The sequence below is a fragment of the Jaculus jaculus genome, chromosome 7 (assembly GCF_020740685.1).
Source record: "Jaculus jaculus isolate mJacJac1 chromosome 7, mJacJac1.mat.Y.cur, whole genome shotgun sequence".
Classification (NCBI taxonomy): Eukaryota; Metazoa; Chordata; class Mammalia; order Rodentia; family Dipodidae; genus Jaculus; species Jaculus jaculus.
Genome location: NC_059108.1, coordinates 146,477,672 through 146,503,685, shown reverse-complemented (window position 1 = coordinate 146,503,685; position 26,014 = coordinate 146,477,672). Strand labels below are relative to the sequence as shown.

At 42.2% G+C, this 26,014-nt stretch overlaps 1 protein-coding gene across 4 annotated transcripts in view; it reads left to right on the top strand.

The window, feature by feature from the left end:
- The window catches only part of Sipa1l1 (signal induced proliferation associated 1 like 1), a 336,501-nt gene that overhangs the window by 229,071 nt on the left and 81,416 nt on the right, over positions 1–26,014 (top strand). For all 4 annotated transcript variants that reach the window (XM_045153765.1, XM_045153762.1, XM_045153763.1 and 1 more), the window contains 2 exons: positions 1,667–1,797; positions 7,876–8,064. In XM_045153765.1, the coding sequence (XP_045009700.1) occupies positions 1,667–1,797; positions 7,876–8,064 (320 nt within the window). The remainder of the gene's footprint in view (positions 1–1,666; positions 1,798–7,875; positions 8,065–26,014) is intronic.

Sequence of the window (26,014 nt, the reverse complement as noted above, 5' to 3'; positions counted from 1 at the left end):
CTTTTTTATACTCTTTGTCTCCTTCCTTTCTGTTTTCTTCCTTGTTGTCAGTTGTTCTATCACATTGCTGTCTGCATGCAAGTCTGTATCAGCCCTGCATCCCGGACTTTGTCAACATGGGAATTATCACACCTGAACTCAAGCTGTGGGCTTGAAGACCAGACAGCCAAGCTTGCTAGAGTTGTGTGCAAAGTAAGAGTAAACAACCTCTGAGTGCTTCTCATGTGCTGTGCTTTGAGGGTGTGCATAAGTGTTTGGACATGAACTTTGTGACACTTACTGGATTGCTGCTCGGTTGTCCACATATGAAATGTTTGTGGCTTGTATTCCCATTGTGCTCTTATTACTTTGAATTTCCATGGATTATAATATTCCTAGTGACAGCCTCCATATTTATGATGACTTTTTTTTGTAATCGTGCCTTAGTATTCAAAAAGTATCTTCATTACCTAAATTTTAAAATCACGTGATTGATTAGCTATATCTTATTTCCCTTATTATTCTCATGGATTTTCAAATTCTTGTGTATTGTGTATGGAAATACCACATTTTCAAATACTTATTGCATTCTGTAAATGAATAATGTAGCATGTCTTAGCTTGATTATTTTATCATGTCACATGTAAAGGAAATACAACAATGTAAATCAAATATTTGGGGGAGGGGTAAAAAACAAATTATCAACTCCTGCTTGTCATGTATTTTCATGTTGTGTGGACTTTTCCATCTGTGAATGTCTCATATACATATCAACAAGTTAAAAAAATTAATGTGTTAAGTGCCCAATAAATTCAGTTTAGCTTTTTGTGTGGATTATTATTTCAGGGCTAGAGGTTGGATCCAGGGCCTTGTGCATGCTAGAAAAGCCCTCTACCACTCACCTGTATCCTTCACCCCCATGAACTTAATTTTGACCTCTACCTTTCTTCTTAACAGAAGGAAAGTAAGTTCCACTTGGGTCCTTGAGCAGTTGAGAAGAGTTGAGGCGCCTGACTCTTCAGTCACCTGGCTACATGGGTTGGCTAGGAGATGCCTGCTCCCCCTGCACACAGTGCTCTCTGTCTAGGTTCTGTGGCCTTGCTGGACAGTTCATGTGCTCACTGCATGGGAACCAGGGTAAGGTGCAGAACCCTGGGTCCAGGCTCCTGCCACCCAGTGCCAGTCTGCGGCCCTTTCCTCTGAAGTCTTCCACCTGACGCAGGCTGCCTGGAGTCAGGACTGCTCAGTAACTCTGGTCTCCAGGGCAGGGAAATTGTTTTTATCTGATGGACGCCCCTTTCCTCAGACTATGATTGGTGGATCTTTGATTTTTTTTAAATAAACACTAAACAGCTTTGATACAAAATGTCCCTTAAGCAGTGAAGCACACACAGTGTTTCTTATTAAAATGGTAGGCCATAGGAAGAAGAGAAATTTCAGAATTTTGAGTAGAAAAGTGAGTTATAGAGTAGTAAAAACCCAGTGGACATCTCTGCCCAGCACTCTCTCCTCTAGAACAAACCCCTGTGTAGCCTTTTGTTCTTAGGACACATGAAGGAAATTAATATTTGTTTGGTGATGTTTTATAGATATAATTCCTGGGAGACGATCTTTAATGCCAAGTAGAATGTGATGTTTCTAGTATTAGATGAATTTTCTCATTTTGTTTTCCCTTATTTTACCTAAGAACACTGGAACTATTTTGGAGCTGACGAGAATCTTGGTCCAGTAGCTGTGAGCATTCGAAGGGAAAAACCAGAAGAAATGAAGGAAAATGGATCTCCATACAACTACAGAATAATTTTTAGAACTAGCGAGGTAAGTTGCGAGAGGGATTTGAGACTTAGTTGCAGCAGGGGAATGGAGCAGTGATGGGGCTGTGGTCACAGTCACAGTGTGGAGTACACGGTCACAGTCTTCCTCAGAAAAAAGGGTCCAGTGTTCATGCCGGTGGTGCTGCAGGTAGATCTGAGTCCTTTTGGTCTGGCTCTCAGTAGATGTAGTACATTAATGGGAGTTTCAGTTCAACAGAAAGTAGAGCCTTGAGAATCACAATGGATTATTGCACCCCCGGCTTGGGCAGCTGTAAAGCACCAGCCAGCTTGACGGCTCAGGACACTCATGAGTGAGAAGGTCATGTGAGGACATTCTTGAGCCTTAGGTATAGTCCCTGAGGCCCAGAAAGCTGATTGTGAGAGAAGTAGACTCTCAGAATTCTTCAGGAGTCTAAATACACGCAATGCAGGTGTTTTTATTTTAACATAAAACTCAGGTTAAAAAAGAAAAGAAAGAAGGGCTGGAGACATGGCTTAGTGGTTAAGCACTTGCCTGCAAAGCCTTAGGACCCAGGTTCGATTCTCCAGGAGCCATGTAAGCCAGATGTGCAAGGTTGCCCAAGTGTGTAGAGTTCATTTGCAGTGGGTGGGTGCCCTGGCACGCCCATTTTTTTTCTCTCTCCCTGCCTCTTTCCCTCTCTCTCTGTAATAAAAAATAAAAAAAAATTTTTTTAAGAAAAAGAAAAGAAAGAATAAAAACAGCCAACAAAGCATTTTTCTTTTTTACACTTGAACAACTTTGGATCTAGGTGGTTCTTTTGTTTTCTTCCTAAGCATCCATTTAATTGTTCCATTTATCAACTTATTGCCTCCCAGCCCATAATTCCCTTTAGGATTGTTCATATGTATCCATGCACAGAATTTTCTTGAGGTATCAAGAAAATGATAGTTTTGGAATTAGTTTAAACAGGGTATTTGGCCTCGTTTCCTCTGTCAAATGCAAGGCAAGTTTCAAGGGTTGGCTTTATTTTGTAATGGTTCCTAAGCTTGAACTCTGGGGAAATTAAAGAGGTTTAAAGGCAAGGCTTTAATGCCTGATGTGTGTAGTAACTGGGGGAAGGGACGAGCCGGCCCTCCTGTGCTTTCGGTCAGCTTTGTCGACAGTGCCCTTGTTGCAGGTGTGCCCCACGCTGGGCATCGTGTGTCAGGAGGCTCCCCCGGGCCTCCCCCAGGTCCACCAGGCACCCATGAATCACCCTCTTATTTCCATGTGTTTTTATCCTTGCTGGTCTTAACTCTTCTAATGGCAGCTCCTCCTAGCCTTACTGTGTGTACATGGGGTGGGGTATATGCACATGCTTATAAACCAGAGACCATGGAGTGTCCTCCTCTGTCGCTCTTGTGCTTGTTTCCTACAGACGAGTCTTCACAGAATCTCGTGCTGCCATTTTCAGACAGACTGGCCAACGAGCCCCAGCCAGTCGCGCGGCTCCACTCCCCGCAGGACCGCGTGGCCGCGCCGGTTTTTATGTGGGTGCTAGATTGTGAACCAGGCTGGCTCAGGCTTCTTTTGCCTGTCATGCTTGCATGGGAAGTACTCAAAATCACTGAGCCATTTCCCCGGCATCTTCTGTGTAATTTTTACCCATCTGTCCTGACCTACTGCCACCGTCTTACCCCTGTATCATGCTAAATGGATTCCTTGGTGGGTCATTTCTTTTCAGATCCTGTCCTTGTCTGAGCTGGCACTCTCAGCTTGCCTGCCAAGCTCGCCTCATTCTCCTGTGAGTTCTGCCTCTTCAGTCTGCCAGTCCCCTTAGCCTTTAGCGGAAAGGCCCACGTTCAGATGTTACTCAGAAAGTCATTCCACTTGTTAGTCAGGTTCAAACGAATAATGTTTATTTCCTGGCCATTTTGTAGTTAGAGTTGTTTGGGACAGAAATCCTAAACATTTCACTTCTTTTCTCTCCTACTCCCAAATCTGAACTTGTCTTCAAAATAAGACTCAGACACACTTTCCCTAATCCCACTGCCTTGGCCTGATCTTGCTGTAAGAACTGATCTCCTTGCCTCTGCAATAAAGCACTGTATCCTTTCAACCCAACAGGGGAACTCTGAAGTGTAAGCCAGGTCTCCTCATTCCTCCTTCAAAGTCCTTTATGGATCACAGTCGTCTTGAGTAAGAAGAGCCCATGCCTGTGCGGGCCTAATGTACCTCGCGAACTTACTGCGTTCTGTCAGGCTCAGCGTAGTCTTTTGTAGGGCTGGGGCTAGAGTAGTACAGAGTGCATACGTGGCATTTCAAGCCCCTGAGTTCCGTCCCCAGCAGGGCAAGATAATAATTATAAAAATGATCCCTTTTTTCCTTCCTCCCTCTGTTGTATTCTTCCTTCCTCCCTTTCTTCCTCTGTTTATTTTATTTATGCTCACTTAACTTTTTGTTATTTTTTCTTTCCAACAAAAGTAATACCTAAAAATGGCTTAGCTGCCATAGCTTTATAAGGCTTACCATAGAAGTAAAGTAACGGGTGCCCTTTGATAGAAGAATTGGTTCCTGCATGAAACTTGGACTTCTTAGGATGGTCCCTTCATTGTTTCATAAAGAGTTTGCTAGATGTATGATGAAATAACAGTTCATTTCTATTAGGGGGCTCATGTTACTAATTTCTCTTGCCAACAAATACATTGATAACAAAGTGTGACCATTAAAGTGGTACTTCAGTAGCTTCAATAAATGACATCAAAATATGAGAAAAACAATTAAACGAAAGCTTGCTGGCATGGTGGTTTGTTGATGAACACTCTTAGGTATATGAATATCTTTATGCCTAGAAGTACAAGGATTTATAAGGCTTTTCCATGTTTCTGAGCATCGTTAACAAAAATACTAGTACATAATACCAGTGACTGGGATGTAAAATTGAGTCATTCTTTTTGGATGTGCTCCAACTTCAAAGTTAGCTGCTGTCTTTTTGTGCTGGGATGCAGTGATTTGTATTTCTGGTTGATGTTCTCCCCACCACTGAATTGTCTAGAAGAACCTCATGATTTAAAAACAAAGCCAAGAAAAAGCCCTTGCAGTCAAATTAGATGTTAAGAAATAGGAAAATGGGGCTAGAGGGATGGCTAAGCAATTAAAGACACTTGTTTACAAAGCCTGATGGCCTGGGTTACTTCCCCAGTACCCACTTAAAGCCAGATGCACAAAGTGGGGCATGCCTCTGGAGTTCGTTTGCAGTGGCAATAGACCCTGCCATGCCCATTCTCTCCCTCACGCTTCCCTTCTTGATCTGTGTGTCTTTGCTGACAAATAATTAATAAAATATTTTTAAAAGAAATAGGAAAATGATGATTTTTATACATATTAAGAAATCACTGGTGAGCTGGAGAGATGGCTTAGCAGTTAAGTGCTTGCCTGTGAAGCCTAAGGACCCCCGTTCGAGGTTCAATTCCCCAGGACCCATATTAGTCATATGCACAAGGGAGCACATGTGTCTGGAGTTTGTTTGCTGTGACTGGAGGCCCTGGTGCTCTCTCTCTCTCTCTCTCTCTCTCTCTCTGTCTCTGTAGTTCTCAAATAAATAAATAAAAATGAAAAAATTTTTAAATCACTGGTGTTGTAGACAAGCATCGCGTTGCTGAGATAAACATCCAAACCAGGCACAGATTATAGGAGGAAGGAGTTTATTTGAAGCTTGCAGATCCAGGGAGGAGTTCCATCAGTGACAGAATAAGCTGCTTCCAGACATGCAAGCAGAGAGACCCTCACCAGCCATCAAACACCAGAAGCTACGAGCACAAACCAGCAGCAACAGGAGCCCAACAAGAGCTCAGATGCTCTGCATACCTTTGGGCTGGAAATCAAATCTGCCCCTAAACCCACTTTAGGGTTGGATCACAGGATCCATCCAGTAGTGACACCTAGCCAGGTAGCTGGAGACTTAAGTTACAAGCTTTAATAAAGCAACTAGGTGTGTGTGGAACATGTATTCAGACTGCCATATTCTACCTCCTGGCCCCTAATAGACTCATGACTGTCTCACTTTGCAAATTGTTTACAGTCTAACTCCAAGCGTCCCCATAGTCTTTGTCAAACTTTGATTATTCCAAAGTCCCAAGTCCCATCTGAGATTCAAGACTGCCTCTTAACTTAGCCCTGTAAAATCAAACAGGTTACATACTTGCAGCATAAAATGGCCCAAAGTAAATATGTCCATCGCTATAAGGTATAACGGGGAGGTAATGGACCAATGCCAGTAATCGTTAGGCAAATAACAAGCATTGGCACTTTAAGTCTGACATCCATAATCAGCTACAACAGTCTGTGAATTTCCAGTTCTGCCCATCCAACTGGACCAGGTAGCCAGGGAACACTTCCATCCCAAGCCAACAGCACTCCATGGTAGCCTCTGCACAGTCATGGTATATCCAAAACATCTTCAGGTCTCCATTGCCAACTACACTCTGTCTTACAATAGCCTCATTGGCCTCTCTGCCAGGGTCATCATGTCCTATTTCACTTCCCTTGTCTCAGCAGGGGCTCCTGGAACACTGCACTTCTTGACCCATTTCTGTGTGTTTTTCATGCTTCCAAAATCAATGCCAAGTGTGTAAAAACACAGACATATTATTAATTTAGGGAGGAAATAAATCATGACCTTGAAAATCAGGTTTCTTTCTTTCCAAAGAGTTTTCATTTTCACCATACAGTCTTTCCTGGGTGGAATCACCTCAGGCCTCCTTGCCATTGTTTCCCTGTAAAACATTTTGGTGGTGATCGTCCTAACAATAGCAATTTAGTAACCAGTCTCAGTGCAAGTAACTTCAGCATGCTTGAATTTTTCTAACTTTATTTTTGGTTTGGTTTTACTTTATGTTTGGTTTTAAAGGTAGTTTCAGGCTGGCCTTGAATTCACAGTGATCCTCCTACCTTGGCCTCCAGCGTGCTGGGATTAAAGGTGCGCACCACCACACCTGGCTCTAACAGCAATAGCAGTTGCTCTCTCCCATCTGCCTGGCTTTTCCTGTCTCTACTTCTGCTCATGTTCCCCTGATACTTTCTTTTGTAGAAACTGTTCCTTTAGTCTATAGTCCATTTCCGTCTTCTACTAGATGGGGCCTTTCTGTATGACCTGGTCCAATGTGATGCCTTCTCTCCCTTGGGATGGCCTTGTGTGACCTGTTCTCCTTGTATTTTTCTTGTCAGTCATCCTTCCTAGCTTACCTTTGTGTTACTTCATGTCTTTGACCCTGACACACCAGACGCATTCCCAAACATGTAATCTGTTAGTTGTAATGGTGTGGAATACCTTACATCCTATGTATTTCACAGAAATGTTCTCAGTATGATATTTTTTCTTATGTCACCAAACAGTATTTAAGTTACATTAATAGTGGTGCACATCAAACCTTTTGGGAATCAAGACTGCTTTAGGCTTCATGCCTGATTTTTTCTTTTCTCCTGCACATCATCCTTAGAGAAATGTCTCTGCTTTAACTTTTTTTTCTTTTCAAGGTATGGTCTCACTCTAGCTCAGGCTGACCTGGAATTCACTATGTAGTCTCAGGGTGGCCTCGAACTCACAGTGATACTCCTATCTCTGTCTCCCAAGTGCTAGGATTAAAGGTGTGCGCCACTACGCCCAGCTGCTTTAATTTTTGTTTGATAATGGAGAGTCTTTTAAGAAGTAGGGGAAGGGTCATCGCAGTGCTGCTGATGGCGCTGCGACCATCACTGTGCTGCGACCGCATGTGGAGATCAGAGCAGCTTCGGCACTTCTTAGCGGGACATTGGGAGTTGTCAGATGTGCCCCCTCTTTGACCTTGTATCGTCCATTCACAGAGGTATTCACCCAGTGCCTCTGGGATGTGGCCTGCATTGTATGGTGAGCTAAGTGTCTTGACCTTACGGCCACAACACCTGGCACTCAGTCAACATGTCAGAACTGTGTCATGAATTCTTCTGAATTTCATTGAGGTTCTTGGGCTTATTGGCCTCATTGTTCATATGTAAAATGTGAGTTCAGTTCCTCTTTCCCCCTGGACAGCTTGACCAATCAAAGCTCATGCCCCCTGTCCACACCCTAGAGAGGTCTCACCATATCACCTGTCTCTCCTGCAGCTCATGACCCTGCGAGGCTCTGTTCTGGAAGATGCCATTCCCTCCACGGCCAAGCACTCAACAGCCAGAGGGCTGCCTCTGAAAGAGGTGCTGGAGCACGTGATCCCTGAGCTCAATGTCCAGTGCCTGCGGCTGGCCTTCAACACGCCCAAAGTCACTGAGCAGCTCATGAAACTGGACGAGCAGGGGGTAAGTGTGACACGTGAGGAGCTGCTGGGGTCCCTGGAGTGTCCCTGCTCAGGTTTCCTGCTGGGGACCCTGGAGTGTCCCTGCTCAGGTTTCCTGCTGGGCTTCCAGAACACAGACTTTGATACTCATTTTTGTGATTGATACCATTTATTGTGAAGGATATATTCTTTTATTTTTTTTTCTTTTTCTTCTTTTTGTAGGGATATATTCTTTATAATTACCTTTTTTTAAATAACTCTAATTACTTCTCACCTGATAAAATGCTTTGTTACTGAACTGGTAAAAGAGTGCTTAGACTGTGCTCAGCTCTTTCAGGTGTTGTCCATATAATTTTTTGGCTTTCTGGATATGTGAGAATAAGTCATTACAGTAATAAGTATACTAATGTTGTTAAATTAATAATAATTAAAATCGCAATAATAACTGGGCATGGTGGCACATACCTGTAGAGCCATCACTTAGGAGGCTGAAGTAGAAGACTTGCTGTGGATTAGAGGCTTGCCTGGGGCTATAGGGTGAATTCTAGGATGCCAGCCTATGCGAGAGTAAGACCCTGCCTTGAAGAAAAAAAAAACATGCAAACTAGTCATAATAATGGCTAACCCTGATGAATGTATTTACTGAGTTCTGTTCTTAGTGTCTGATTAATCTCCCAACCCTAAGAGAATGATAATGTTATTGTCCTCATTTAGATAAGGAATCTGGGGCAAAAAGAGATCATATAATAAATACAATTTTATACAATTATTGTGGAACCATTGTTGAAGCATAATTATTTACCTCCATGCCTGTGTTATTAGCTACTACACCATACCATTCTTACACACACACACACACACACACACACACACACACACATCTCAAGAAGAGAGACTATGAATGAGAGAGAGGGGGAGTGGGTATGCCAGGGCTTCTTGCCACTACAAATGAACTCCAGATGCACGTGCCACTTTGTGCATCTGGCTCTACATGGGTACTAGGAAGTCAAACCCAGGCTGCCAGGATTTGCAAGCAAGTAAGTGCCTCTAGCTGCTGAGTTATCTCCCTAGCCCCAAACCTTAAGTTTTCAGGAGAGACCCAGTATCAAACAAGTAGAAGATGAAACCTAACACCCATATTGTCCCCTCACCTCCCATATGTAGCAGAGTACACACACACACACACACACACACACACACACACACACACACACACGGGTTTTAAGTCTGTTTAGTAGACTACCAAAGACCGATTTTACCCCAAGGCTTTAAATATGAAATTTTGAGATTTGAGTCTGAATCAATATAATTAAAATACTCAAGCCATGAGCTGGAGAAATGGTTTAGTGGGTTAGGCACTTGCCTGAGAAGCCTAAGGACTCATGTTTGACTCTCCAGATCCCATGTAAGCCAGATGCACAAGGTGACACAAGCACAAAAGGTCGCACATGCATACTAGGTGGCACGCACATCTGGAGTTCGATTGTGGGGACTGGAGGCCCTGGTGCACCAACCTCCCCCCACCCCCCGGCCAATATCAAGAAAGAAAGGGCAGTCTGTCGGGGTTGCCTAAAATAAAACAAAACAAAACCCTCAAGTTTACTGTCTGTTTCTGGCCTTAAATATGGTTGTTCTTTGGTCAAGATGCCGATGCCCATAGAGCTTGCCTGAGAGAGAATCTGGAACCACTAAGCAGAGAGTGTCAGCCACATTTTGCTTGGAGTGATTTGAGCATATGGGCCAATTTTGTAGACACTGCACTTACATAATCTTACACTTTTAGCATTTTAGCCATATTGAGCCCGAGCAGTGGGTAAAAGTAGTTTGAACTTCGCATTTAAAGCGTCCCTGGAGCTGGGGGTGTCGTATGGTTCAGTTGGTGGCACACTAGCCCGGCATGCACAAACCCTGGGTTAGGTCTCTAGGACCACCTAAGTCAGGGTGGTGACACTCGCCTGTGATCCCAGCCGTGGAGAGTTGGAAGCACGCGCATCAGAAGTTCAAGGTCATCTTTAGCTACATAACCAGTTGGATGCGAGCTTGGTCTCTATGAGAGCCTATTACCAGACACAACAACAAAACAGGTCTTTGCAATATAAAATTGGTCTAGGGATTACATATTACTTTCTGAACACGTTTTGATGGCATTTCCTTAATCAAAAACTTACAACTTTTTTTTTTTTTTGGTTTTTCGAGGTACAGTCTCACTCTGGCCTAGGGTGACCTGGAATCCACTATGTAGTCTCAGGGTGGCCTCGAACTCACAGCGATCCTCCTACCTCTGCCTCCTGAGTGCTGGGATTAAAGGCGTGTGCCACCATACCTGGAAGACTTCCAATTTTTTAATAGCAAAAATCAAAAAATTATACTTTTATACTTTTATTGAGAATATAAAATGAACCAGCTGCTGGCTGTAGTTTTCCTCATTCTGGCCTTTGCTTTTTCTATCTTGCTCTTCCTACTAAACAGCTGATATCTGTTCCATGCATCTGTGAAGCATCCTGTGAGTGTCTGTGCTTATCACATATAAATTTGGGGCACTTTGAATGCTTCCCAAAACAACTGGTACATGAATTTAACTACTTTGGGGACTGTTTTCCAGCATATAGTCTGGACACCGATAAAGATGACATAGGAAAATGATGGTTAGGTTCAACTTTATTGGTTCAATTTTTTCTATTATTGTGCTTGCCTAGGATAAAGCCAATTGGGCATTGACATTGTAATCATGTAGTTAACATTCTAGCTCTGTGTTAAAACAGACTGTTTCATTAAAACACACTTAGTACCATTACCTTTGTTTTAACAGTCTTTTTATTTACTTGAGAAAGAGAGAGAAAGACACAGATAGAGAGAGAGAGAGAGATATTGGTTGTGCCAGGGCTTTCATCCTCTGCAAATGAACTCCAGTTGCATGTGCCACCTTGTGCATCTGGCTTACGTGGGTCCTGGGAAATTGAACCTGGGTCCTTTGGCTTTGCAGGCAAGTGCCTTAACTGTCAAGCCATCTCTCCAGCCCTAAATTTTTTTTAACAGTCTTTTTTAAAAAAAAAACTTAACCTATTTACTGGGCGGGGGGAAGGGGGGAAACTGAGTCATTATCTTTGTTTTAAACATACTGAATAAAACCCAGATACTCCACTTGTATACTTTATGGGCGTTTGGCACATTATGTGTCCTCTTGTAGTGATTGGCCCATAGCTGGTGCTGATCTGTGGTGAGCATTTCATAGCCCTTCAATCAAAGAAAGATGATAGGCACTATAATAAGTTTAATTCAAAGTTAAATTTAGTTTATTCACAAAATTCTGTAATTACTACCTTCCTACTCTGGGAGCTATTAAAGTATCCCTTCCTTCATAAATTATTAATTATAATATATGGCAGTTGACCTCTTTAAGCCTTAAAGTTTGCCATTCACTAGGTTTCTCCAATTTATTTTGGAAAGAAGTGTATTAAATATGTTATTCCGTGAAATAGTGTTTTAATATTAGGCAGTAGTTTTTGCCAGATAGTAGGATACAGCAGTTTACAGCATAGTATTCTGTACAGACCCTCACTTGCCTTTGTCTTTTCTGTCTCCATACGAAGCATTCCAAACCAGGACCGCACTAGTATGTGTCAGGTGATAGGAAGTCTCCTTGATGCCTTGGAGCCATCCTGAGAGACTGATTACCTTGGTGCCTTTAGAAATAAGCTTGCAAAGACAAACATGCAGATGCAATGAATTTCACATAGGAGTCATTGCAAAGCGTTTTTATTTTCCATCTGCATTAAAACTTGTCATTAAAACTTTCAAGCTTTCTATATATCCTTGAAAATACAATACCAGCAAGCTAGATTCAGTAAAAGGATCCTTTAAATCTCCCTTTAGCTTGTTTGGGATGAGTCCTATAGTTTCGTCCCTTATTAAGTGTCTTATATAATTCTGTGTAGAAAAATAAAACAATTTGTTAACTATATTGTAGCATTTTACCTTTCAAATCCTTGGTGTTTTATTCTTTTATTTTATTAGTACACAAAATCAAAAGATCATAAAAAATTCTTTGTAAAGTTCATGAGAAATTGCTGCACAAAGATATAATAATTTGCTTTTCATTTGACTCACCAGTGGTGTGTATGTGGGAGTGGAAGTAGGCATTTTGATTCCTGACCACATTCATGTTGAGAAATGACTCTATGCTTTGTAGCTTACCCAATCATTCACATTCTCTTTCCCGATGCCTTCCTCAGTCTTTCACTATTTATTGATGTCCATTTCACTTGCTATAGAAAATGACAAGAGAAAATAAAACTCACTTGGCAGGGTTTTCACACTGGCTAGAATTTAGACCATTCTAGACCTCCCAAAATTTGGATCAATTAAAGATTTACTTTTCCTGCCATTTTTGTTGGGCCTTTGTTTATTACTTGACTGACAGCATCGCCGTGGTGGAAACAGACTACATAAGTGTGCATGTTCTTGCTACATTCAGTCCCTTCACTGGCATCTGATTTAATCCCCACAGCTACCCTGAGAAGCAGGCTCTAATCATTGGCCTGCTTTATATTCTTGGGCATTGAGCCTTCAAAAGTTCTCAGAGCATTTTTCTTCCTCTCATTCTGCAGTGATCCTGAGCACGGGACACAAATTTGCATAGTACTACCTTTCATGTTTAAGATTTGCAATCTTTTCTTTACTTTTTCATACCTTAATTACTCCCATCCTTAAAATTATATCATGAAATACTAGCAATTTCATTATCTATCCTAGTGAATTTTGAATTGTATGGCAAATTAAGTTAATTTAAAATTCTCCATATCATAGCTGTATTTATTCAGTAGTCTTAATATTATATGGCATCTATTTTTTGCAAGGAGAATAAAGTAATGTCATGCAAATCCCTGATTTAAGGAGTTCACATATGTGCTTTTGCTTTCATACAATGCTATGCACTTTGATAAACAGTGAAGAAATATTAGCTGTCTATGACTATGAAATAACTTGTTAGCATTATTCTTTGCATACATTATTTCCTTTAATCTTCATAAACCTCCCAGAGAGCTCATATTAAAGATTCAGTACTGAGCTTCCACAAGCCAGTACATCTGATGCTTTGCGCTTCTCACTCCTCACAGATTAAGTACTACACAGCATAAAGAGGCTAGGAAGACTCAGTCCTTACTTCTGAAGGAGACAGGCTCATAAATTACTGTCCTGGATGTCAAGCCTAATGCAGTGAGCATAAGATACTTTTAAACAAGAGCAGTGTAGGTACAAACCAAAGGGTATCAGGATCAGAATGAGATGCTCTTGGGGGAAGAAGATTTCATCAAGGCAGATGGTAAGGGAGAGGGTGCTCCAGATCCAGTTTAGTGAGAACCAAGTGCAAAGGAACAAAGACATAGTGTGTTCACGGAGCGGCAAGCTGTGGAGCTGAGCACGGGTGTGAAGCCATGCACGAGAGTAATGAAAATAGATAACTTGGATTGAACATAAGTAATTTACACGAATCATTGTAATACAGATACTATTAGTATTTTACTAACAGGTACATTGAGGATGAGGCACAGAAGGGCTGATCACGATTGAGGTCTGTGGATGTTGGACTTGAATCCAGACACAGAGATTCCGTAGCCCACCTTCCTCACCAGCATGCTCTCATGTGCCCCGGCCTCCTTTCCTGCCTCGCCAGTGGGGGCAAAATTGGAGAAATGGCTCCAAATCTTATTGATACAGGCACCAATGTGCAGTATTAAGAGTAATATGTTAAACCCAGATAAAATTAGAGTAGAGTTGGCTTCTAAATACTTAGAGCACATGCCAGGTGTGGTGGCACACACCTTTAATCTCAGCACTTGGGAGGCGTAAGTAGGAAAATCATTGTGAGTTTAAGGTCAGCCTGGTCTAGTGTGAGACATTACCTTGAAAAAAGTGTGCTAAATACTTAGAGCACAATTGCTAGTTTGTAATAGAGAAGATTGTTAGTCCTGTTTCCATTAAGAATGATCAAGTTTTATGTACTCAGTAGTAATTTTGCCTAAATGAGTATCTATTTCTTATATGTTGCTTTAATGAAAATAAATCAAAATGGAAATATTTATTGCTTTCTCAATTTTAAAAAATCTTACTTTTACTTATTTACTTATTTATTTGAGAGAGAGAGAGAGAATGGGTGCACCAGGGCTTCTAGCTACTGCAAAAGAACTGTAGATACATGTATCACCATGGGCATCTGGCCTACTTGGGTTCTGTGGACTTGGGTCCTTAGGCTGTGCAGGCAAGTGCCTTAACCACTAACCCATTTCTCCACCCCTAAAAAGGTACTTTTGAAATTGTTTTGGTAAAAGTGCAAAGGATCATGGAATGTGTATGTGCAGTGCAGGGATAATGAAGAAGGCAGCATTTACTTGGTGAGGAATAGTGCGGACCCCATGGAAAGGGACGCAGGTGAGATTCTCTGCTGACAGCCTGTTGTTCCTTGCCATGGCGCGTTATCGTACTGTGAGGTTGAACAAGTTTGACTGGCCATTTTCTTCTTCAGTTGAAGGCAGCTGGTTTTGAAAAATGCCCCATAGGGGAAACATTCTTTCCTAAACCATTTTTCTGTGAGTGACACTTTGGCAGAACACTGTGATTCCTAGAGTGTAAATCTTCTCCTAGATTATGGTCGTAATTGGAGTGTGTGTACATTTTGCTGGCTAGGGGCTAGAGAGAGAGCTCAGTCAGTAAAGTGCTTGCCTTGAAAGCACGTGGCCTAGCCCAAGTTTGATCAAAGAAACTACGTACATAGTAATGCTGGGCATGGTGGCACGTGTTTGTAATCCCAGCCCTGGGGGGAGGGCGATAGGAGGATCTCTGGGGTCTGTTGGCCAACCAGTCTAACCTGAACGATCCCCAAGTCAGTAAGAGACCCTGTCTTATAAGCAAGTGGGTGGAAACTGAGAGGAAAGATTCATGAGCTTGTCTTCTGAACTCCACGTGCATGCACACATGTGCACATACATGTCCTCTTAAAGACACACACACACACACACACACACACACACACACATACACACACAACATTTTCCTTTTTAAATAAAGTTCAGATGGCTACCAAAGTGGTTCAGATGGCTTCTGGACCTGGGTTTGTATTCTCAGGTAGGAAATAGACCTGTCAGCCACAAGACTGCTCAGCAAGAAAGGGCAGCCCAAGCTTTGTGGGAACTGTTTGCAAGCAGTGGTTAGTCTGTGCTGGCTCATCCATATTTTGACGACTGGATCTGGACCTTTCCAATGAGAAGCCCTGTGATTGCCATGGCTGAAGGCGCTGGCATGAGGAGACAGTGGCTGTGGTAAGTTGCAGGTGGCCGTAATGGAGCAGGGCTAGTCCAAGAGCCACATGCACTGAGGACCTGGGAAGGTCTGCAGAGACGGAAGGACTTGACTGGAACAGCACGTCCACCTCCGTGATTGTAAGCCATGGGGAGTTGACAAGTTCACCTTTAAAATAAGATGTTCAGCTTTTCCATAGAATTTAAGTAGGTGAGTAGGTGATGTCCTCAAGTGGCCCAAAATTCCAAATATGACTGTGTGTACATTGAGGACTCTCATTTCCACCACTTCATACTAATTCTTCTTGTCTCTCTCACAGTGAGCACGCCCATGGATTTCTTACGTGCAGTATTTTTCAGTTTCCTTATCAGACACTGTCAAATATATAAGTAGAGTTTTAGTTCCCTGTATTTTTTTTTTTTTTTTACTCAAAATAAGCCCGCTGTAGACAATTGCTTTATATATCTTCTGTTAGGACATGGGATAGTTCCCATTTTTATTACCTCTGCCTAGCATTCTCTTGCATTGTGGAACCGTTGGTGAGTTGATATCACCACTTTCTCTGTGGATGGGCATTTGAGTTGACTTCAGTCTTTTTCTGTTACAAATCATGCTGTTATGAAGGTTTCCTTCTTTGTAATTGAAATTCTTTTCAATGTCAAATCAGGAATATTTATTGTTGACTTAATACTCCAGATGAAGCTTTTTATTTTTGGAGAATTCTTCACAACATCATTGGATAAGATTATCATATGTGCCCTATCTCAAAAAAAAAGAAAGAAAAGATTATTATATGTGTGTAGAATATTTCCTTTACATTATGACAAAGTCAGAAATAGATTAGCATATAGCTATGCAAGTACACATCTATAATTTTGAAAATATCTGTCAAAAGTATTTTTAAAAAACTTTTCTACCCAGCATCCATATGTTGTTTTTTAAAGCATTTGTATTTTTGTTAGTAATTCTCATTATGGATAAAATGTCAAACCAGCTTTTTTTGTTGTTCTCAACACTAATTTTTTTTTTCTCCAGTTTGCCATTCTTTTGAGAGTATAATAAAAAGATGTAGCTTTGGGAAGAAGTTAAGAGAGCTATTTTATGAAGACTGAGCCAGAGTGAATGCTTGTCAATATGAGTCATGAGGATTTGGAAGTCTGCATCTTCAGTAGCTGCAAGCCCAGCTACTCACTGAGACTGAACAGGAGAACTAACAGAAACATTGTTTTAAGCAAAGTTGGAATTTTGGCTTCTGAAAAGATACAATATATTTCCCTCTCTATTCTCTTTGATAAGTGCAGCCAACAGTCATGGACATTGTATATAACAAAAGTATAAAAAGAAGTGGGAAGCCCATAGCAAATTGCAGGTCAGCCTGAGCTAGCATGAGACCCTACCTCAGAAAACCAAAAAAACAAAACAAAAGTGGGAAGTAGAAGGCAGCAGACTGGCAAGGGTTGCTGGTATCTGGAATGGCACAGGGGTGAGGGCCTCGGTTCTCTCTGTTGCTCCTTTATCCCAAAACCGCCTGTAACTCTCAGTAATCACAAACAGCAGCAGCAGCAAAAAAGAAAAAGGCCCTAAGAATCTTTCTGTCTAGCCAGTGAACCAAAACAAGACAGCCATAGAAAGACACAAAATTTTAAATGTTAGTCTTTACTGAATAGCACAGAAAAACATAATGGGGCTGGTGAAGTGGCTCAGCTCACAGAGTGCTTGCTTTGTAGTGTGAGTACCTGATTCGGAATTCCAGCACCTGCATAAGTGCCTGGCACGTGTGGTAGCTTGTCATCTCGGCGCGTGGAAGGCAGATGGGGGACCCCCATGTTAAGCTGGTTAGCTGGACTAGCAGAATTGATGACCTCTGAGTTCAAGTGACTCTGCCTCAGTAAAATAAGGTGGAAGATGATCAAGGAAGACACTGTGTGTCAACCTCTGGCCTCCATAAAAATGTCATTTGGAAAGAGAGCCTGCTGTACATGCCAGCACGCAGATAATACACATACTAGATAATTGGATTTGTAAACAGCCCATTACAAAAATGCTTCAATGAGCAATTCCAAGCATGATTTTAAGAAATGAGGAAACAAAGTCTTAGCAAAGAAATAAGTGGAAATATTAGAACTGAAAAATATAATTACCACAATAAAACTCACTGGGCATGGTGGTGCATGCCTTTAATCCTAGCACTTGGGAGGCAGAGGTTGGAGGATTACTATGAGTTCAGGGCCACCCTGGGACTATATAGTGAAACCCAAGTCAGCATGGGCTAGAGCGAGACCCTACCTTGAAAAAATAAAAAACAAAACAAAAACACTCAAAAGATGGGCTCAACAGCAAAAATGAGGAGACAAAAGAATCTGTGAACTTGGAGATAGAGCAGTAGTTACCGGCAAATATGAACAACACAAACATGACAAATCAAATGCCAGACTTAAGCCCTCACATTAGTAATTTCTTTAATTGAAAGTGATCTAGATGTATTAATTAAAGGTCATGTTGGCAAATTGGATTTTAACAACTGTTATCCAACTATATGAACTATAGATTATTCCCAGAACTCACCTGACATATAAAGTGAAGGACAGAAAAAGGAACACAGTACAGATGCAAGTCACAATCAGTTAACTAGAAATTACCAGATGTAGCGAGAGACTGTGTGATAGTCAGGCTGAGAAGGCCCAGCAATCCTCGGGGTTCCAGAACCAACCAAACAGAACCTAAAGCAAATGAGGTTAGTTAAAAAAGAAAAAAAAAAAACAAAAACCTCAAATTAACAGGAAAAATCGGCATACACAGATCACATATCTTATGAATGTACATGAACAATTTCTTGACAAAAAGCAAATATAAAGTGTGTGTGTGTGTGTGTGTGTGTGTGTGTGTGTGTGTGTGTGTGTGTGTGGGGGCGGGGAGAAACAGAGAGACTTTAACCTAGCTGGGTTTATCCAGAGATGGAAAGCTAGCTAGTTCAATATTTATAAGTCAAGCAACACAGCTTACCATTCAGTAAGGAGACTCGCTGTACTAACAGGCTCATGGTGGAACTATGACACGTTTAGCAACATTCAAACTAATTCATGATTTAAAAAAAGAAAAAGAACAGAAACCTCCTCTTGATAAAGAACATCAAAACGTCTATAGCTGGTGTCACAGTAGCGAAAGACAGTCACAGCAAGGTGAGGATGGACGCATTCTTCCACCACCGTTACTTAGCTTACTACTGAAAGCTTTGTCTTTGACTCAGGAAAGAAAAGGCTTACAGAAGGGGAAAAAATAATAAAGCTATTTAGATAATATAACAGTCTACAAAGCAAGATTCAATTTTTTAAAAGTATTTTATTAATTTCTTTATTAGAGAGAGAGGCTGATAGAGAAAGAGAATGGGTGAACCAGGGCCTCTAGCCACTGCAAACAGATTCCAAACATATGTACCACCTTGTGCATCTAGCTTTACATGGGTCTTGGGGAATCAAACCTGGGTCCTTAGGCTTTGCAGGCAAGCGCCTTAACTGCTAAACCATCTCTTCAGCCTAAGATTCTAGTTTTTTTAATATATTTTTTATATATTTTTATTTATTTATTTGAGAGCGACAGACAGACAGAAAAAGAGGTAGATAGAGAGAGAGAATGGGTGTGCCAGGGCATCCAGCCTCTGCAAACGAACTCCAGACGTGTGCGCCCCCTTGTGCATCTGGCTAATGTGGGACCTGGGGAGTCGAGCCTCAAACCGGGCTCCTTAGGCTTCACAGGCAAGCGCCTAACTGCTAAGACATCTCTCCAGCCCTCTAGTATTTTTTTAAAGCCTTTGACCTGCACAGTACATTCAGCTAAAATGTATGACTCAGTATCAACCTAAAGAATTGATGTATTTCTTTCAATGAATATGTAGAAACTGATGTTAAAATGCAGTATTGTTTATAATCCATTTAAAAATATTTTTATTTATTTATTTGCAAGCACACAGAGAGAAAATGGGCCATGCCAGGGCCTCCAGCTATTACAAACTTCAGATGCATGTGCCACTTTGCATCTGACTTTATGTGGGTGTTGGGAAATCGAATCTGGGTCATTAGGCTTTGTAGGCCAGCACCTTAACTCCTGAGGTATCTCTGCTTTTCTAGGCTTTTTTTTTTTTTTTTTATTATTATTGCTCATGTATTTTTTTTTTTTTACAGGTTATACTCTTCTTTTCCCTTGCCCTCCTAATCTGTTTCAACAGGAGGAATGCTTGGACATACAGACAACTAAGCATAGCTAGGACTTCTGTTCTGAAAGTGACTAAGCAGTCATCTACCAGGGAGATGGTTTGGTGGCTAAAGTGCTTGCTGCAAAAGGAAGAGGGCCTGAGCTTAAATCCCTTTAACCTACATAAAGCCGGACACGAGGCCTGGAGAGGCAGCTCAGCTGTTAAAGGCATTCGCTGGCAAAGGCTGCTGGCCTGGTTTCAGTGCCTCATTACCCATGTAATGCCAGATGCACAAAGTAACACATGTGTCTGGAGTTGGATGGCAGTGGCTGGAGGCCCTGGCACACCCGTTTTATCTCTCTGTTTTGGTCTCTTTCTTTCAAATAAATAAATACAAATATAAAATTTTAAACCCAGATTTACAGGGTGGAGAGGTGGCTCACCTGTTAAAGGCTGTTGCTTGCAAAGCCTGTTGGCCCAGGTTCACTTTCCCAGTACCTATATAAAGCCAGATGCACAAGGTGGCACATGCGTCTGGAGCTCACTTACAGTGGTAGGAGGCTCGGGTGCACAAGGTGGGGCATGCGTCTGGAGCTCGCTTACAGTGGTAGACTCAGGCGTACAAGGTGGGGCATGCGTCTGGAGCTCACTTACGCTGTCGGAGGCTTGGGTGCACAAGGTGGGGCATGCGTCTGGAGCTCACTTACAGTGGTAGACTCAGGCGCACAAGGTGGGGCATGCGTCTGGAGCTCACTTACGCTGTCGGAGGCTCGGGTGCACAAGGTGGAGCATGCGTCTGGAGCTCACTTACAGTGGTAGACTCAGGCGCACAAGGTGGAGCATGCGTCTGGAGCTCACTTACGCTGTCGGAGGCTCGGGTGCAAGCACACACGCACTCATGCACACGTTCTCTCTCCTCAGATAAAATATGTTTTTAAAAGATGGATATGGCAGTGCACCCCTCTAATTCCACCACCACCAGGTTGAGGGGGGAGGACAGGGACAGATCCCCAGGAGTTGATGGAATGGCTAAGTAGTTTAGCTAAGTCGGTGGGTTCCAGGCTTTGTGAGAGATTTTGTCATCATTTATAATGTGAAGAGCTGTTGAGAAAGAGGTCACTGTTGCCCTGGCCTACACACATGCACACATGACCATGAACAGCCACACACCACTCATACAGAAAGAGGATTCTTCATATTTATGACCTCAGGCCTTCCCAAGTTGAAACATAGTGAAACACAAAACCTGTCAAAACCTGAGCTATGCTTTTTATCGTTATAGACAATTGTATCCTAAAATTTATATGAAAAGGCAAAACTAAAAGAATTGAAACAATTTTAGGGGAAAAAGAATGCAGGAGAAATTGTTTTACTTGTTAAGATACATAGTAAGAGCTATCAAGGCTCTGGTATTTTTGCAAAACAAACACATGGTCAGTGGAACTGAGTAAAAATCCCAGAAATAGACCCATACAAATGTAGCCCACTGATTTTTGGCAAAGGTATAAAAGCAAATCACAGGGGACAGATAAGCTTTTCAAACAAATAATGCTGGGTCCATTGGGTATCCTTAAACAAACTGACCTTGACATAAATGTTGTAACTTACACAAGTTAATTCAACTGGATTACAGATTGAAATGTCAAACAACAGGGTTTTGTTTAGTTTCTTTCATCAAACAGGGCGTCATGTATCTTAGCTTGTGCTCAAACTCTTGATTCTTGTACCTTTGCCTCCTAAGTATGGGGTGACATGGCACTACTAAAAGTTTTTCATAAAACTGTAGAAGAAAAATCAGGCGTGACACCAAAAGTTTGTTCCAGAGCAGAAATAATTGAGAAATAGGAATGTTTTTGTTTTTTGTTGTTTTATAATTTTAAATATCCTGAGCTGGATATTGTGATACATTCCTGAAATCCCAGCACTCAGAGAAGACTGAGGCAGGAAGATTGGAGGTGCCGTCTCCAGAGGGGATTGGGAAATAACTTAGAACGAAGCCTGTAGGGATTCTCCCCTGCATGTTTGCTGGAGGTGCAGAGAAGTTAGGAGTAGGGCAGAGTTTTTAGTGCTTCTTAGGGCTGCACAGGTTTAAAAGGTGAAATTCAGAACTCACCAGTGAACTGTTGTTTTTTTGTTTTGTTTTGTTTTTCTTTTTTAATGAGAGAGCAAAAGACAGAGAGCCACTGCAATTGAACTCCAGATATGTGTGCTACCTTGTGTGCATGTGTGACCTTATGTGTCTGGCTTATGTTGGTTCTGGGGAGTCAAACCTGGGTCCTTGGGCTTCACAGGCAAGTGCCTTAACTGCTAAGCCATCTCTCCAGCCCTGTTTAGTTGTTTTCTTTGTGTGTGTGTGTGTGTGTGTGTGTGTGTGTGTGTGTTTGATTTTCAAGGTAAAGTCTCACTCTAGCCCAGGCTGACTTGGAATTCACTATGGAGTCTCAGGCTGGTCTTGAACTTACAGTGATCCTCCTACCTCTATCTCCCTAGTGCTGGAATTAAAGGCGGGCCCCACCACACTGGCTTTAACTGGAGTTTTTCTGTTTCTTTGTTTTTGATGGTTTGCTGTTTCAAGAGGTGAGTATGCAGTGCTGAGAAAGAACACTGGCGTAGTTTGGCACAGCTGGCATGGTTCATTCTGTGTCTGCCAGTGCGAATGCCAGAGCACGAGGCACTGCTGTCTCAGAGACCTTCAAGAGTTCATGCACCATTCTTTCAAACTGCAGCACAGAGAAAGAACTAGCATTTCACACCTTGTAAATTCCTAGGTACACATTAAATAGACTGGGTTGAACAAGGTCTTTCTCGTGGCCTTTGATATCCAGCATCTTTCTGTGTCTCTACTAAGAGAGGGTGAAAATGCAGAATTTCTTGAGAGCCTGGTTACTCAGATCTGGTTGTGCGGGTGTGGGGCCTGACACAATCAGCCATCTTTCCAGGAGCTCAGGAGCCCCGGGTCACCGAAGTGCTGGGACCTGCTTTAAGGGCTCCAGATTTTACAGTGCTTTGGGATTTAGAAAGTTGGCATAGACTTCACCAGTTGGACATCTTTATTCCCAATTTTTTGAATTGAGGGATGCTAGTACTGTGTCTCCTTTTCCTTTTCTCCCCCCCACCCTGTGTGTGTGTGTGTGTGTGTGTGTGTGTGTGTGTGTCCGTGCATGCTTATAGGCTGATGGGACTATGTTTTGAAAGAGCCAACTCAAGTTCCGAGGGTTTCCAGCTGTGGGGTGCACATTACTTTTGATAGAGGTTAAAACCCAGCCTGGCTTTGCTGAGCTTTATCTCAGGTAATGCTGTTTCCTGTTGGGCTGACCGTCCTCACTTCTATAAACACGTCCGTGTGGGTGAGGGACAGCTCATCTGTAAGCCTAGAGCTGTACTTATAAATGGTCCAGGCATTGTCCAAAGCAAACTGCTACACTGTATGCAGCCAGTATCCAGAATGGTTCTGGTGTCCTGTTTGGGGTGGGATTTAAGTAGTCTATATCCCCATGCAAAGCCCACTGTGATACGTTGGTGTGTTTTCCAAGAGAAGAATACCTGCTTCATTCAGCCTCACAGCAATCACGGATCCCCGAAGCACGGGCACAGCTGTCCCTGGGCGTTTGCTCCTTCTTGGGAATGTATCTCAGTGCACTTGCATAACTCCTGCTCAGCTCCTCATTTTCTGACAGGAAACATGGTCACTGAAGATTGGAAGAGCCTGGGTTCAGCGAATGCCACCAATGTTAGACTTAATTGGAGTAGAAATCAAGAGCTGGTGACATTTGGCAGTTTCAAACTGTGGGGGTATTTGACATTCTAGCAACTTCCTAGAATTTCCTAATCCTCTTAAAGGAGTGTTCCTTTCAAACCAGTGAAACTGTTTTGTTGTCTGTCTGCAGGTGGATCTCACCTGGGTATGAGCCATAGTGAAAAGAGGGTGCAGGGTCTCCTTGTTTCGGGGTCTGCTTGTCTGCTGCTTTAGAGAAAGCACTTCCATGACTTGTCTGTTTTCCCACACTAAACTCTCTTTTTGTTGGTGGTTGTTTTTGTTTTTTGGGGGGAATAGGATCTCACTCTAGTAGTCTCAGGGTGGCCTCGAACTCACGGCGATCCACCTACCTCTGCCTCCCAAGTGCTGGGATTAAAGGTGTGTGCCACCACGCCCGGCTCACAAACTGTTTTTTAACAGATAAATGAATTCTTTTGAAATTTTTCAGTGAAATCTTAGGTCTTTCTATACTGTGTATATTTTTTTTTTCATTTCTGTTGTTGTTGTTAAAGCTCCCCACAAATCCAGGGTGCTGTAATGTTATTCAGTGTGAAGAATGAAGCCTGCTGTGGGAGGCACAGGCAGGCTGCCTATAGCTCAGAGCTCCCTTCTGTCTCCAGATTGCATTATCCATATAATTCTCCCTGTGGGGAAGAGATGCCCCTTGGGCCAGTCCTGGGAGCTGCATCCATAATGGATGAAGAGCTCACCACTCCCTGATTATTTGCATGGGCCTATTAGGGTTCTCAGCTTCCTTCTTGAGCCCCCACCTGTGGGGGTACCCTCTTGACTATTAGTCAGTGGTGTGCAGCAGACTTTTCTTGGAAGTTTTGTTTTGCTTTGTTTGCCTTAGGTGTGATATATACAGAAATGTCCCAACTGTGTTCCTATAGCATTAAAGTGAAATAGCAGTAATGTCAACTTACATGCTAATTTTTACATAGTCCTATATTGTTATACACCACTATTTGCATTCTAACACAGAAGCTGGTGGAGTGAAGCAGAACCAGTCTGTGCAGTAGGGAGCTTCCAGGGGCCACACTGTGGCCACATGACCTCATCTGAGGTTCCTTGTCAATTAAGCAGGGTGAGCGGAGGGCAGAGCAGGCAACGTTGTTCTTCCCAGGATGTTTTTCTATATTAGCACTGCCCTGAACCTTATGATTTGGAACATTGATAAAGACAGTTTAGACCCTCATAGTAAAATGGCAGGGGGCTAGGAGTGTTTTAGGCTTCATAAAATTTCAGATTTTAGGAGGGTAAGAAAACATGTACACTACACATTAATATTCCCAGTATGATCTGAGACAGGACCACACAGCCAAACACATTAATATTTATGCATATGATAATATGAATATTCACACTCAAGAATAAATTACAAGTGGTAATGTTAGCCCCATACCAAATTTTGCTGCAAAGTGTGTTTGCTTATGTTTATTTTAGTATTTATTTATTTATTTAAAAGAGAGAGAGAGTGTGCGCACCAGGGCCTCTAGCCACTGCAAACAAACTCCAGACACATGTGCCACTGGATTATGTGGACACTGGGGAGTCGAACCTGGGTGTTTAGATTTTACAGGCAAGTGCCTTAATCACTAAGCCATCGCCATGGCCAGTTTTATGTTTATTTTTTACCTTTCAACTTTAGAATTGGAAATAAGGGGCTGTGGACCTATGTGTGCAGTGAGGAAAGAGAATCAGAGCAGACTGGTTGAGTCTTGGTGATGTTAGATGAGTCCGCGTCCCAAGTCACAATTTGTGATAGCGATTCCCTCCCTGAGCGACTCACTTTCTCAGCTATTCCCTGACCTTCCCTTCAGTGTTCTATCGACCTTGTGAGTTGTCCCGAGGATAGGAAGGTAATGTATGTTCGACACTGCATGTCATGTTTGGCTAATAGCAGATACTCAGTAGTTAGTTATTAAAATTTCACCTTGCCAGGTGCGGTGCCATCTCTATAGTCACTACTAAGTCGGCAGCCTGAGGCGGAAAGAGTACTTGACTTTAGATTTGTGAATGAGCTTTTTGGCGGTACTGGGAATCCTACCCAGGGCCTCTGGGTTGCTGGACACACAACCCTGAGCTGCAGCCTGAGCTTATTAGATGAAAGCTCGCAAGGGCTACAGTTGCAGTGCTGTTGGGGAAGCAGGGTTAATTGCTGAGAATGTCCTGCTGCCCTATTTCTTACCCAGAGTCTGGTATCTCCTTACAGTCCACCCGCAGGATGACGAGGCTTTTCCGCGATGAGTAATTGTTTGTGTTTCACCATACTGAACTCGCTGAAGTGCTTTACTTAGCTACAGCTGAGGGGAACTTTTGCCACCAACTAAATTGTCATTGTGAGACCCTTGTTAGAGTTTTTTGCCTTTGAGGAAACTGTTTTGGAAGTTTCTCAAGATTGTAGATGGTACTCACGTTCTAACAAAGGTATATTAGGTTTGCAACTTAATGTACTATACAAATGATGTCGGGTGATAATTCTACTCTAATTTTAGAAAGCAAGGATACTAATGGGGATTGTTAAGAGCAAAATGATTTAAAGTACTTTGTTAATTAGTCCTCTGCTTTTAAATTTGTAAGGGCCTCACCTTTTAAAAGGGCAAGATCACTGAAAAATAATGACCTTTCCTTTTTTTTTTTTTTTTTTTTGGCCAGGCCATTCCTCAGAGCCTCTTTTGTACTTTATAACTCATGAAAACAGTCCTTCAAATATTAACATCTGGTCTA